The sequence below is a fragment of the Prosopis cineraria genome, unplaced genomic scaffold, assembly GCF_029017545.1.
Source record: "Prosopis cineraria cultivar Desert tree isolate PC_DT_omini unplaced genomic scaffold, ASM2901754v1 PC6, whole genome shotgun sequence".
NCBI classification, from domain to species: Eukaryota; Viridiplantae; Streptophyta; class Magnoliopsida; order Fabales; family Fabaceae; genus Prosopis; species Prosopis cineraria.
This window is the reverse complement of record NW_026555337.1, coordinates 9,155,057-9,170,489: the sequence shown is the minus strand read 5'-3', so window position 1 is coordinate 9,170,489 and position 15,433 is coordinate 9,155,057. Positions and strand designations below refer to the sequence as shown.

The 15,433-nt window shown below is 33.5% G+C and overlaps 1 protein-coding gene across 1 annotated transcript; it reads left to right on the top strand.

Moving 5' to 3' along the window:
- The first annotated feature begins 553 nt into the window (after positions 1-553).
- Positions 554-6,041, top strand: LOC129313031 (protein CUP-SHAPED COTYLEDON 2-like). Its single transcript, XM_054955861.1, has 4 exons — positions 554-2,539; positions 3,518-4,086; positions 4,181-4,464; positions 5,127-6,041. The coding sequence occupies exons 2-4, from the start codon at positions 3,792-3,794 to the stop codon at positions 5,721-5,723; spliced, it is 1,176 nt and encodes a 391-aa protein (XP_054811836.1). The 5' UTR covers positions 554-2,539; positions 3,518-3,791; the 3' UTR covers positions 5,724-6,041.
- Positions 6,042-15,433: the final 9,392 nt, after the last annotated feature.

The following is a 15,433-nucleotide window of genomic DNA, read 5'->3' as shown; positions in this document are numbered from 1 at the left end:
ACGGCCACCACACCACAAGACACTGACTCGAACACCGAAGCGCCGTAGCCGGAGGGCGGCGGAGTCTGACCTAAGAATGTCGTCACGCGCGTTCCCCAACGCCCTCGGTCCACGCGCCCTCCTCTTTAACTCTTTGCCGTTCCCCACCCTCTCCTCGTTTTTTATCGGCAGGAGCGCTTTTTATGTTTTTGAAAGGGAAAATAGTTAGCATGCTTTTTATTCATTTTTTATTTCTAGCTAAAAAAAGTCAACTTCCGTACAGAACCAGATCAGCCCTCCCGGTTCAGTTCCGGCCGGGTCGAACCGAACCGCCACGGGTCTGCACATGCCCATCCATCCATCAATCACGTGGAACTAGACACAGATCATGAGCAAGTGTGTCACCATCTGCAATGAGTTTCTGTGTTGTCTTGGCAGCTTTCAGCTATCAAGGTCATTTTTTTTTTCTTCCCAATATTCAGTTTTCAATTTCTCACCCCCGTGAAAAAAAAAAAATTGAACTTTATGATTATAGTTCATGGGTTTCGACTCTGAAATGGGAAATGGGTCCGGTTTCGCCGACCCGGTTCGGATTACCAAGGTGGGACGAGAGGGACAGCACAGGACAGAGAAACCGTGAGTTCCAAGCCAAAAGGATTGTTGCAATTACAAGCAAATCTGAAAAAAAAGGCTTAACCAACCCCAAAAGGAGAAGATCATGGGGGGAATTTTTTGCTTTTCTAGGGAATCACCATTACAGTTTAGAAACCGCCTTGAGGACTAGAATCTTGAAAGAAGACAAAAAAAAAAAAAACAGTGACGGAGGAATTTTGGAAATTGGGTAACGCAGAAGAGATGGGCCAATGAAGAATGTGAGAAGGGAATAGAGAAAGAGAGCGGAAGGGGTTGGGAGAGAAGACCTCAGCATGCAGATTGAAGAGATGATTTGATATAAAGCCTGAGAGATGCTGTGTTTCTCAAAATCCGAGCATCATGTGTCAACTTCTCATTGCAAAATCTATCAATCTCAATTTCATTCTCTCTCATACACCGCGTAGCTAACTAGCATCACCACCTTCTATCTCTTTGTTGTGTTCCTGGTACTGATGGACAAAATGGGATTGGATTAGATAGATGGGATGGCTGAATAGATTCATGCATGTTAAAATTAATCATTTTCCCCCAAATTTCGTTGAACCCCACATGGCTTGCTGGGAATTTGCTTGCTGGCATCCAATATACACATCCCCGGTGAACAACCCCACAAGTTTTTGAACTTGCAGAAATATTCAGCTTTTCACGTATGTTTCTCTTTGGTCCAACATTTCGCTTGTCATGATTCTTCAAGAAAGAAGGAAGGAAGGAAATGAGAAAAGATGTTGAATATTTAAAGTTTTGATTATATCCAATGACTTGGCTGTGTTTGACGGATTGACCCAGAGAATGTAAAATCAAGAAATCAACTTCAGCTACATGCTCTGTTGCACCTTTTCATGCCCTCATGTGCACTACAAGATCAAAAAAATATGCCCACTTTCAGTAACATTTGTTTTGTTCTACGATTGGTCACTACTCACGTATTAAACCTAGTTCTTGGAACATACCATATTATCCTGATACCCTCATGAGATTAGATTGTATATAACAGCGATTGTTCTCTTGTTTTGGTTGTATTCACAGACCAGTACATAAGGGTCTCTGATATTCTGGAGGTATGGTATATTTCCCTCCTTTTTTTTTCCTTGTTTGTTTTTATATAAGCATTACTTGACAGGGATAACTCTCCACTTTTAGTTCTATTCACCTATCAGCATAATAGGGTTTTTATTTCCTATATATGCAATTAATTGCCAGCCTCTTTTATTACCAGCATCATGATTCACATTTGAACAGTTAAATGGATCAATCAAAAAGATTGAGATGTCAATCCTGCTAGTTATCAGCCATACCCAGTGCTACTCAGAAGTAAGATCCTTTGTAAAAAGATTTTGCTGTTTAGTTTATTTAGCATCATGGTTTGGTTTGTACTCTTGTACTAAGTAAATAAGAAAAGCCTCAGGAAGATAATTACTCAATTTGTACTTGGTAAATATAAAAACATGAAGGAAGAATAAAAAGCTACAGTCTTTCAAACCCAAAACTGGTATTAACAAAGGTTGGTTTGGCAAAACATAACGACAACCGAATCACTATATGAGTGGGGGAAAAACTAAAAGAAGTTATGGTTACGCCTCTATTTATTGTGCAGTGATGCATTTAGCTTTGGCGTTTCTGAAGAGATCTATTTGTCTTTTATGTCACAGTCACACACTGGTGTAACGCATCATTTGTACACAAGCATCCTGTGTAAACGAGCAAAAGCAACTGTTCGGAACAGAGAGAGATGGGAAAAAAAAGAGCGAAACATTAATAATTAGATGGAGTTGCTTTTCTTTCTTTCTCTTCTTTCTTTTTTCTTTTTTGTTGCAGCAACCAAATTGCAGTTGTCTAGCTTGGCTTGAGAGATGCCAAAACTCATGACACACAGGAACAAATACCCAGAAAGAGAAATGATCACCAGGTATCACAGATATATAAAAAAAGGAATTTTTTTTTTTTCGGGTAGAGTGGGTGAGAAGCCCTGAGGCATGAGTACTAAGTTCTGCAGAAATTTGAGAGAGAGAAGAAAGAGTAAGGAGGGAGTGGGCGTGTAATAAAACACGGCTTGGTGTTGTTCTGTTTATTTAATTTGCTGTACTGTGCTGACAGAGAAGATATGAAACAGCTTTATGGATATAGATACATGGTGAAAATCTCTTTCATAATTTTTTATATTGTTTTTTTCTAGGTGAGGCATGAAGCGTATAATCCATCGCTAGAGTGCGTTTTTTTTTGCCAATATCAGTAGAGTTTAATTTCGGATCCGTTTGAATTTCAATTGAATATAATAAATTATAAAAATAATTAATTAAGTGGTAGATTTTAATCATAATTGATTATGTTATAACGTAATTTGTTTGGATATTATTTTTTTAAAATTGATTTTAACTTAATATATGTTAGCAACTTTTTTAAAGATTTAAAATTTCAATTTTACTGAGAAAAAAAAAGAGAAGAGAAGGGAGTTTGATTTTTTTTTATAAAATTTTGTGCTTTTTTATAATTTTTTTGGACCTTTTTATGTAATTTCTCCAGTATTTTTTTATCAGCGTTTTTGGAAAAGCTTAAAATATTAGCTTTTGAAAAAAATCGATTTTAAGAGTTGAAATCAATTTTTTACTTTTTCAGGTTTTTGGCTAATAAATTAAATAATCGATTTTTTTGAGAATAAAATCGATTAAAGGTGTATCCAAACGGGCACTTCTTCTATAGTATTTAGGTAAAAAAATCTCACAAAGTATGAATGAACATAATATTCATATCCAAATTTTCAAACATAATCTATCTGGGTTATATATATATTCCTTCCTCATTTCTTACTCTCTCAGTGAAGGGCCTCTTGTTTTCTCGTAAAATAAATCTACTTTCTGTTCCTGCCTTTCATTTTCTTCGCTGACAGAGGAATACCCGCACACTTCCTCACGCACGCACGCATACTCAAAGCCAGAAGAGCCCCACTCCCCTCCTCCCCCCTACCCTACACATCACTTTCCTCTTTCTCTCTCTAGCCATCTGGACTATGACAAGGACCATGGCAGACTAATGAGAGAGAGATCAGAATAGCACAGAAGCTCAGAAAATACAGAGATTTTACAACCATTTACTATCCTTATTTTCCTCTTTTCCTCTTCCTTTCGTCTGATTCATCATATTATATAAACCACCACACTCCCATGAGTGATTTCTCAGCCTCTCGCTTTCTCTCAGAACAAGCCTTGAAAGATCGTAGAGTTTCTTTTTTACTCCTCTATCTCCAGCCACCAGCCCCTGTAATTGCGTCCTCTTCAATGGAGAGCTATTACCCTTCTGACAACAATGATTCTCATTTGCCTCCTGGCTTTCGTTTCCACCCTACAGATGAAGAACTCATCACGTACTACCTCCTCAAGAAGGTCCTTGATAATAGCTTCACTGGTAGAGCTATCGCTGAAGTTGACCTTAACAAATGCGAGCCATGGGAGCTTCCAGGTAAGACAAGTTTTTGAACTTGTTTTCTTTTCTAGCTTTATAGGATGCGAGCAATATCTTAATGAGCTAAGCTAACTCATTTTTTGTTTGGCAGAGAAAGCGAAGATGGGAGAGAAAGAGTGGTACTTCTTCAGCCTGAGAGATAGGAAGTATCCAACTGGGCTAAGAACTAATAGGGCTACAGAGGCGGGATACTGGAAGGCCACCGGGAAAGACAGAGAAATCTATGGCTCAAAAACTTGCTGTCTGGTGGGGATGAAGAAGACGCTTGTGTTCTACAGAGGTAGGGCTCCTAAAGGCGAGAAGAGCAATTGGGTTATGCACGAGTATCGCCTTGAAGGCAAATTTGCCTACCATTGTCTCTCTCGCTCCTCTAAGGTACATCATCTTCATTTTCCAGAATATTTCTTCCGGTACTTGCTGATGCTGATCGTTTGACAGTGTTGTAAACTTTAACTGGCCAAGTGCAATGTGGCTTTCTGTGTGAAACTTCTCAATATGTTTAGAAGATCTTCGCTTTTTCAGTTTGTTTTTGTTCAGTCTTCTGCTAGCTAGGGCTTCGTACTTTCGGCCTCATAACGGTACCACGAATTGTATTTTCTTCCACGCCATTTATATTTATAAATAATAATTAACCGAAGGGTCTTCCTATTAACCACTGTTTCATGCTGCTGCATCATTTTAAACTTTTGTAGCTTCATTTATTGTAATGCTGACTCTGCTGCTAAAAACTAGAAGATCTTTGAAACTCAGATTTTACTTGCAGATTTACTGTAGAGTTTCTAATTCTATCCACGCCTTGCGTTTGCTTGTTTTATGGATAAACCTACACCTTTGTTGAGTTATTTATTATATTTGGTACACTCGAAAGCTGTATATACTGAAAAATGTCCTGAGTTATTTTCTGATTGGTCATGTAGTATTAGCAGGCGTTCACCACTCACGTGTGCTAATTTTAGCAAACTGAAGTAGTTTATTTTCTCTGGCTCCTAAATTCTTTTTGTCAATGTCTTACAATGGTTCTGTGTTTTGTCATGAAGGACGAGTGGGTCATTTCCCGAGTGTTCCAGAAGAGTGGCTCCGGCAACGGCGGCTCCGCCACCATATCCTCCTCTTGCAGTGGCTCAAAGAAGACCAGAAACATCATGAACTCTTCTCCTAACTTGAGTCTCTACCCGGCTGAGCCCAGTTCTCCCTCCTCCGTCTACCTTCCTCCTCTGCTTGATTCTTCTCCCTACTCGGCGGCCGCCGTCAACGATCGTGACAGTTGCTCTAATACCTACGACAGCTTGAATGCCTCAAGAGAGCACGTGTCCTGTTTCTCCACAATCTCTGCCACCGCCAGCAACAACTACAACTTCGACTTGCCTGCTGCGCCGCCGTCTGTTACGGTGGATCCCGTTGCCCGTTTTTTTAGAAACGGAGGCGTTTCTTCCTTCCCGACCCTGAGGTCGCTGCAACTACAAGATAACCTTCAGCTTCCCTTCTTTATCCCGCCGCTGCCGCAGCAGCCCTTCCAAGGCGTTCCCGTTGACATGAACTGGGCTACACCGGTTGACGAGCAAAGAGTAGCGGATGGTGGCTCCGGCATGACCGGTTTGGGCGGCTCCGAGCTCGATTGCGTGTGGGGATTCTAAGGCTGCCCTCGTCGAATTAATACCGAGTTTGATCTTCTAGGATTACATATGTGTTTATGTTTAGATGTGTTTTAAACTTTCTGTTGACCTTAGGATTGGATTAGGGTAGTTTAGTCTTGGTTTTTATCGTACTGCGTGTTTAAGATTCAGTCTCGGAACTACGGGGAAGTATTGAATGGTTTACGACAACTTATGTTTATGCCCTTCTTCGGAGATGTTTCGCATGATTCTCTGACCTGTTCAAATTAAACGCATGTTATTATTGTGGGAAATTCATATGGAAGTTCAGTTCAAATGGTTAGGTTAACACTGCAATAATTTATGTATTTATCGATTGAGCTTGTTTATAATTTCATGTTGTTAAGCAGAAGTTACCCTTTACATCGGTTTATTTACTTAAAAAATAAAGCCGATTGAAGGGATTAGACCCTTTTATAGTTTGGATTATTTATTGTCCAAGAATAAGATCGATCACTTGTCTCAATGACGGAAAGTTTGAGTTGGGTCTAACTCGAAATCCCTAAAGTCACATCTGAAATATATTTTTGGTGGATTTCTGGGCAAGCATTCCATTATTTGTCTGACTAAGTAGTAAACTCTCTAAATGCGCTCAAAACGAGAAAAAATTGCTTGCACGTCATCCTCATTAGGAAGTCAATATTAATAATTAGTATATTTATGACTGATGTAGCAATGGGTTTCTTCTATTCATACGATAATCTTAATAATTTTGACTTTATAAAAAAATTATTATTGGTTACTATTCTGTTTCAGGTTAAAAGGAATTTTAAAGGTTATATTGATATTTAAGTGCTTTTAGAGTTTTCAAACACTGCGACCATTGTTTTTATCTGTTGTTCAAATATTATTTTTAGCGTAGATACTAACAAGAATAATAACTAGCGTACTATATATATATATATATATATATATAATTTCTTTTAAAATCTTCACAATGTCCTCGATAGGTGAGAAGTGCATGAAATAATTTAAATCAGCGAAGATAACAGCATAATTGAAAACAACATATAATTGGAAAAGGTAATGGTTAATGGTTAATGGTTAATTATTTTTGTTATTATAACACCAACGGCTACTTTGTATTCCTCTAATAGTACTATTGGAGTTCATCAAGACACTCGCCCCACTGTACCGTATGATATCATGATGATTAGAACTTCGAGTAGTTGATAAGCATTTATGAGGCTGAATCCATTACGTGTGTACAAACATATAAATCGTCAAAGTTTCGAACAGATTCAAAGAGGCTTAGGTATGCTAAAAGCTGAGACACTCCTCAGTAGATGTAGCTTTGTTGACTAACCGCTCCTTTCGAATGAAATTTAGTTGGATGCTCTTTTTTCTATGAATTCTTTTAGCTAAAGCATGATGTATGTGTATGGATTTGTTGATGAATCATGCATATATAGCGTAAAGAAAAAAAGTCATGTAGTTTATATATAAATATGAATGTTTGTGTTACAATTATAAATTAACATGTTTTTTCTATTTTTGAAGTGAACAAAAGTATGAACCAATATTAAGCAAGTTTCTTTGCATAATGCTCATTATCGTTGGCACACGACAGAATTCTAGGGTAGTTAAAAGTTACTTGGTACAAGACAGGTAAAAGCGGTTGAGATTGTTTTTCCCCCCTAATTATACAAAGGCTATGAAGAAAACCATACAAATATATAACCCCCCCAAGTCTGAAGCTTCGAGCATATGTCGGAGTAATATATAAAAGATTGCTACAACCTATAAGCTAAGTATCAAAAAATTCATGCAATGGGAGCATGGCATGAGATCTCTATAATTTTGTCAATCTTACAAAAACCACATGATAGATGATTTGATGAAATTGAAGTCGTGGTTGATTGAGCACGAGAGAATCGGTCCCTATATGATATTTGACAGGTGAGAGGCAATGTTATGATATCCCCTTTTGAAAGGGTACATAGAATAAAAGAGGGGTCAAAAAAAGGAAGGGAGATACCGATTAATGTGAAAGACATATATCTTGAACCCAACAGTAATGAGTTATAGTGATCAAAAACTATATTTGATGGATTATATATATATATATATATATAATATTAATTGTGAAGAAAACACAAATAAATTCACACTTTTTACTGATCCTTTCATTTTATTTATATATTACTCACTTCAGTCTAAAATATAAGTATTTTATATCAAGTAATATTAATCCAAAATACAAGCAACTTGTTATTTGTAAAAAAAAATCACTTTACTTCTTATATTTATTTACCTGGATTTTTATATAGGCAAATTTGCAACATTATTTTTACTCATCATAAATTAAAACTAAGAGGAAAAAAAACAATATATTTTTCATGAGCATAAAAATTTTATTGGTGTACATGTGATTGTTAAAAATTGCTTATATTTTAGATTAAAATGAATATTTATTTAGCTTAATTCTATTAATGCAAAACTTCTCTTCGCATCAACATGAGTATACGAATTTCAGGTCTATTTAGATAAAGTCAAAAGTATATTTAAAATATATTTTTATTAAATTTAATAAATCATTAAATCTTTCAAATAAAATCTTGCTGAATATAAATTAAAAATTAAATACACACTTCATTTGGACATCCAAATTGATCAAATCTCAAACACTCCTGACAAATTACCAAACCAAACACAGGATATTTGAAAATTGAACAAGTCCCCATGGTGATGTGCACACCAATTCCAACAACACCAGCCTTACTATTTGAAGCATCAAGCATGCCATCAAACATTAACTTCTGCAGAAATGCTCCACAGGAAGCTTCCACATTTCCTCGCAAACAGACAAATCGTCAGCGTCACCCCCACCACACACTCATCTTCAACATTACATTTACAGGTCCCTCAATAATCAAACTTCATTACAGTACTCATATTATATTATGTGTGGTTTCAAATAAAGCTTGTCTTGTTCAAGTATGGCCATTAATGAGCAGGTATGGTTGGTGGAGGAGCAAGAGTTAGCTGGAAGAGTTCACGTGGAGTACTGAGCGTAGGCTTTAGCTTGGATGAGTGGTGCTGTTGATATTATAACACTATTATGTAAGTGGAGTGTGTACTGAAGGCTAAGTGCCTAAGCCTATATATAATGTATCTCATCCTACTTGTGGAAGGGGACAAATTTAATGCACTCTCTTTTGACATTTCAGCCTTTTCCTTCTTCTTTTGGATTTAAGCCCACGTACACGTAGGGGCATTGGACCCCACCTAACCCTCACCTTGTTCTATTGTATAGATGTACATATATACATACCACACGAGTAACACATTATTATTTTTTTTTTTGGAAATTGATACATGTACGGATGATTGTGATTTTTGGGAAATTTATATAATTATCTATCCCTGAACCCAAAAAAAAAAAATCATGTTATAATCAATTCTTAAAGTATACTACACAAGTTTCATGTGATTTTTATTGAAATTATATCGATATATGTCTTTTATACTGTTTGGACTGGTTTGCATGTGGTTTAAAAATTCATATTTAAAGAAAAAAGTTATTAGGAGTGCACGAACATATGGCTTGACTGATTTGGCCATTAACACAGGCCTCAGGTGGGATTGATGGTGCTCAACATCACACTGGGATTTAAATTATTCAGAAATTAATTTAAATGGTTCAAATTTAAAGTAATATTACATTTTATATTTATTAAAATAAAAATTTATAAAATAATTTTAATATTTTTAATATGATCTATATTTAATTTGGAGGGCTCAATTTAATATTAAGAGTTCTATAATTGACATACATTGATTATCCAAGTGTACTTTATTGTAATAAATATTTATAATTGATTTATAAGATTTTTATATTTATTATAATAAATATAAAATAAAATTATATAATAGTACTTTAAATTTGAATTATTTATATCAAAATTTAAATAGTTTAGATTTCAACACAATAACGATGCTCATCATTATGATGAGTACAGAAACCAATCTCCGCATCAAGTCAGGTTTGGCCTAATTTCAAGGAAGTTATTGAGAATTAAAAAGAGGTTGAACTAAATAATTTTAATTTATCAACAAAAATATAATTGCATTCATCCAAAATATATTATCTTGAAAAATTATACTAAGAACAAAAGAGCATTTTCTAAAATTTTAAGTACTCAAATTATGAGCATTACTTTTAATTTCAAATGAAAAAAATCAATTTAAAATTTTAAATAAAAATTAAGGCCAAGGTGCATATAACTCGCTCAACATAGTGTCAATTACACATAACTTCTCTCATTTTTTGAAGTTTAAATTCCACACCCTCATTTTGTAGATGTTGACCATGAAACCTCTACCGTTGGAATGACAGTTAATTTTAACATAATCACGCCACATCAGCACATTGATTGTTAAAAGTACCGCTAAATCAGCAGCATAGCTTTGAACCAGAATTAGTTTGATGTGATATTAATTTCATTAAATTAACTATAAGATGAGGGTGTGTGATTTAAACTTTTAAAGATGGAAAGGTTATATGCAACAGGCCTTAAGTTAAGGAAGGTTTCGCAGCTAAAACGAAAAGACTGGATTTTTAAAATTAAAATATTTTATAAAAAGCTTAATGGAAAATGAGTAATTTCAACTTGTAAACATGGAAATTTAAGTTACAAATTTTGAAATGTCAGTTGTAAATATACCCTTGTTCTGTATTAATCCTTTACAAGGTCCTTGTTTATCCTTCTCCAAATGTACAATCAAGCATAGCCCGACGGCCCAAATCGTCATATTTATATTTGATTAATGCGACTGTGGCAATTGCGGGGGTTTCGGTTTTAGATAATGAATGCGACAAATTTCTTGTGAAATTTAAAATAAAAGGGAACGCTTGTCTTGAAAATTACATTATGTCAGGGTGCACAAGTTAAAATAATTGTCATAGTTATTTTGATGTATAATCAAATTTTAGCATCATTTTTCAAATTTCATTAACTTAAATTTTAATGACGAATTGTTAATTTATGTATAGCGAAATATATTAGGACCTTGTACATTAAATTAAATTTTAATATTTAATTGCATTGTTTTTCGTTTTCATATAGGTGAACTATATATATGGCACTCTAATTAGTACAAACTTGTATAATATAGAATTTTTTTTATTTAGTCCTTAAAATTAAAATGTACTTTTCTAGTTAATTAGACATGAAAAGCTCTTTTTAACTGAGGTTAAAAGTTTTGCCTATATTAGTGTCACGATGGTAGAAGAAGGAACGTAATAAATTAAAGAGACAGTTTATTTAAAAAATTATTAAAAATAATGACACAGCATATTTGATTTGATTTGATTGAATTAATATATAATTTTATTGAATAGAATATAAATAAGGTGGTTAATTTTGGTCAAGCAAGAATTTTTCATTGCTCTCCAAAATAGAGAAAGCCTCCCTTTCATTGAATATGAGTGTGACACACGCAATTAATCACCTAGTCCTGTGAACACGCACACAATTGCAATAACTGTGATGCAAATAATGCCCACACGAACTAGCCATCTCAATAAAGTTACTGATATTGTAAATGATAACACACACACACACAACTCTGTCGCAGTGGAAATAATTAAATGGGTGTTTTAATTTGTTGCTGGCCAGAGTTTCCTCATTAGTTCCACGCTGGAAAGTTACACGTGTCATTATTATTATTATTATTATTATTATTATTATTTTGGGTATAATACGCTCGTCACTGTCGTAGCTGGCAATCAAGTCAGTACCTTAATTGTAGTAAGGAAGAAAATTAAAGACGGTAATAAAGATGGAATTAGCTGAACTAATCATAATATTATGGTTATTGTCTTTGACTAGACATTTATGTTAATTATCAACATCAAACCTTAAATCCGGCACACTAAAACAAGAAGGATTGCCTATTATAAATTACACATGTACTAATGTTGATTGAAAATACGCATGTAAAAAAAATTTCTCTTGTTTTACTCCTTATGGTTGCTAACTTAGATATTTATATAAATAAATGTATCTCTCTCATATTATAAAATGTATTGATAATTGAAGCCAAAAATACAAAAAAAAATAATATACATTTTCATGAAAATGAAAACTTTATTGATATATATATTTTTTAAAAACTGTTTATATTTTAAACCAAAGGCAATACTCCTCGTATATATATGTAAATACTGTCCCTCCCCCCCACCTTCAAAAAAAAAAAAAAAGCAGAATACTCTAAAAAAATTGTTGCCAGCAAATGGTTTGTACGTTCAAAGGATTAATCTGAACATCAACTGAAATACAATATATATATATATATATATTGTAACGAACTACCTAGATTTTTTATCAAACACTATTTCGGGGCATTATGCACCTAGGGTTAGTTGTAGTGATTTTAATAATACTCTCTCTCTCTCTCTCTCTCTCTCTCTCTCTCTCTCTCTCTCTCTCTCTCTCTCTCTCTCTCTCTCTCTCTCGTTCACAATCATTTGGTTCCTGTATGTCATCACTTGATTGTAACATAGTCTACAAACTTTAATTTGGTATAATATTTCATTTCCTATAATTTTAATTAAGTTGATGCTAATTTGGTATAATATTTCATTTCCTATAATTTTAATTAAGTTGATGCCGCCAAATGGAGTGTTTGGTTGGAGATTTTTACAGAAGAGTCACTCTATTCTCCTTATTTGGTTGGTATTTAATAAAGAAGGGAGAGAGAAAATAATTATAGATTAAATTACTTAATATATAATTTTTAATGTCTAAAATTTAATAATGTTTCAGTAGACATGCTGATAAAATAAAATATCAATGTATTTTTTTTAAAAATATTATTAATGTAAGTTCATATCCTTAAAATAAAGACTTAATAAATTATAATATTATTATTTTTAATAATAAATTACAGCAAAAAAGGACTTAAATTTGATAGAGATTAAATTGTCAATTTATTATTGGTTCTCTCCCTTCCCTTCCTAAACTATTATTTTTCAAAATATAAAAACTAATAATATTTTAAATGGTTGAGATTATTAGGATTGAGTTTTATCAGGTTAAAGTTTAGAGATTAAGTTTGGATTAAATCAAAATTATAAAAACTAAGTTATAATCAAGTTTTAACAGGATTAAATTAAAGTTATATGGATGGCATGGTTAATTTTTCTTAATATTTCTTTCACCAAACAACTAAAGGTTTGAGAGTCCCATATACAGGTACATCCAAAGTTAGCTCTCGCCATCCTTAAAAACACTCAAGATCTCTCCTCTGCCCCCATATATTAGCTATATAGGGTTATGATAGTGCACTGTTTCTCTCTCACACACACTGACACACGGTTACATGAAAAATTTACTCTAGACGATAAAAAAGGGGGGAAAATAAAGGAGGTTCCAACACTTGTTGTTTCCCAGCAATGAAAAAACACTCATCCTCTAGTCTCTATCACCATGGCATTGATCATGTACAACACACACAGAGACGCACGTTACAACAGTACAGTTAATTTGTGCGGTTTATGAATCATGATGAATCATGATGCTCTATATCGCTACGTATAACTTTCTAGATGAGCCTCCTTATAATAATGATAGCAGTGATGATGATGGATAAGAGTACGCATGAAGACTAAAATGGTTTGTGTGATGTGTGCATGATTGGGACGGCATCGAGCAGAGTACCTTTGATTTTTTCTCCTCAAAGCCTTTGTGCATGGAAATTGCTACGCACGCCCGTGTCTGTACCATACTTTATCCCTACGAGTCAATATACAAGTCATTCTTTAAAAGCATCATCTGATTTATTTTATAAATTATTTATTAATATAATTATTTTATTTTAAATTAAAATTTTTATATTATTTTTAAAAGTAAGAGAAAGAGGTATAAAAAATTAATATTATATAATTAACTTATTTTTTATTTTTAATTGAGAATTATGTTTAAAATTTTACTTACTTTTATTTCTTATAATTTTATTATATTGATATTGATGAGATTAATAGAAATAATTTATAAATAAGAGTGGAGGAAATAATATATAACAACAATAATATATTCAAGCGCCTTTCTAGCCTGCCATTATTATTATTGTAACATTTTGAAACTTTTTTCTTCTCTCTCTCCCCCTCCTTATATTACATTAGTATTATGAAAGAAAATAACACTTAGATCCTTATATTTTGATCAAGTTTTTGTTTTTAGTCCTCATAATTTATTTTCAAGATTTCCTGTTCTTTTTATTCATGATCTATTTGAGACAATGTTAGTCCATTCATTTTGAAAAATATTTAAAAGGACCAAGTTTTTATTTGATTGGCTAAAAAAGTTTAAATGAGTTGAATCTTGAGAACTCACCAAGACTAGAGTAGGCTTCCCAACTCAACAAATACTTGTAAAAATATTTATAAATAATCCATAAACAAGGTTCACACATTGGCAACGAGATTTAATCCAATAAACTTATGAGTTGTGGATCAATTTTTTATCACCTAAACTAACATTTATTGATAAAAAAACCATGAGTTGACTCAACAATTTTCAATTTTGTTGTAGTATTCTTAAGCCCTTACACTTCTTTGATGCTCTTCTCCTTCTCCATGGGAGCTTAGTTGTTTGAAGGAAGTTAGATTACATTTTTTTAATTGGATCAAATTTTTTATCAAACAATTTAATAATTTCTTTTAGGTCAGCATGATTCTCTTCCCAGTCCTATGATGGGTTTTAATAATGTCAAGTCCATCACAACAAAAAATAACACCATTTGGGTCATCTCACATCTTTCTTCTGGGTATTTTTTAAAATATAGGGTACTAATAATTTAGATAGAGTAAATAAAAGGGATGAAAACAAAACATGGTTAAAGTATAGGAATATATAGAATGGTATTTTTCCAATTATTATTTAGGGTCTCAAACGATGATGCTTTCTAACGTCTTGGGCTTCTCCTTGTGATGGGTCTGAAATGAAAAGGGGCAAAGAATAACATGCTGGTGCTACCTTCCAAAAGCCAAAAGCTTGCCTTTGGAATTTATACAAACACAAACCGAATCATCACCTTTAAACACACTACTAGAGGGAGGGTCTGTGTCTTGTTCTTGTTCGTACTTTGCTTTGCCTCTCCACTGTTCTTTGCTTTTTCCTCTCCTTTCTTTGTTCTTTGTTGGCTTCTTCTCTTACTTTGCTTTTAATTTATCTGTACTATTTCACCCTTGTTGGTTCTCTTTTTAACCCTTCAGTGAATGTCGGCTATATATAGGATCTTAATATATATATATATATATATATATATATATAGCTGTTATGGATCATAGGTCTTCTCTAAGACTGTTCTTTTTTGTTCGGCTGGTGGGATGTGAATATTATCACGATCAGTGATAATTATGCAGCTATAGTAGCTGTGATAAAGTAAATATATACACACGGTACATTATTGAAGTTGGGTGCAGGTCCTTCACATTTCAGGGATAGTGTGAAAGAGGTGTACATCCTATGGCTACTTGCACCGTCCTAATCAGTTTTGATAATTCAATTCAATTTTTTTAATAAAATTAATGGTCCTTACCTTGATGAGCCATAGGTATGTTTTACCTTGATGAGCCTTTGGAATTCAATTTACCTAAACCTTCATAAAAAAAAAATTAAATGGTCCTTGGAGGCAACTTATTATACATTTTATGTTTTATATTTAATATTATTATTTTTACTTAA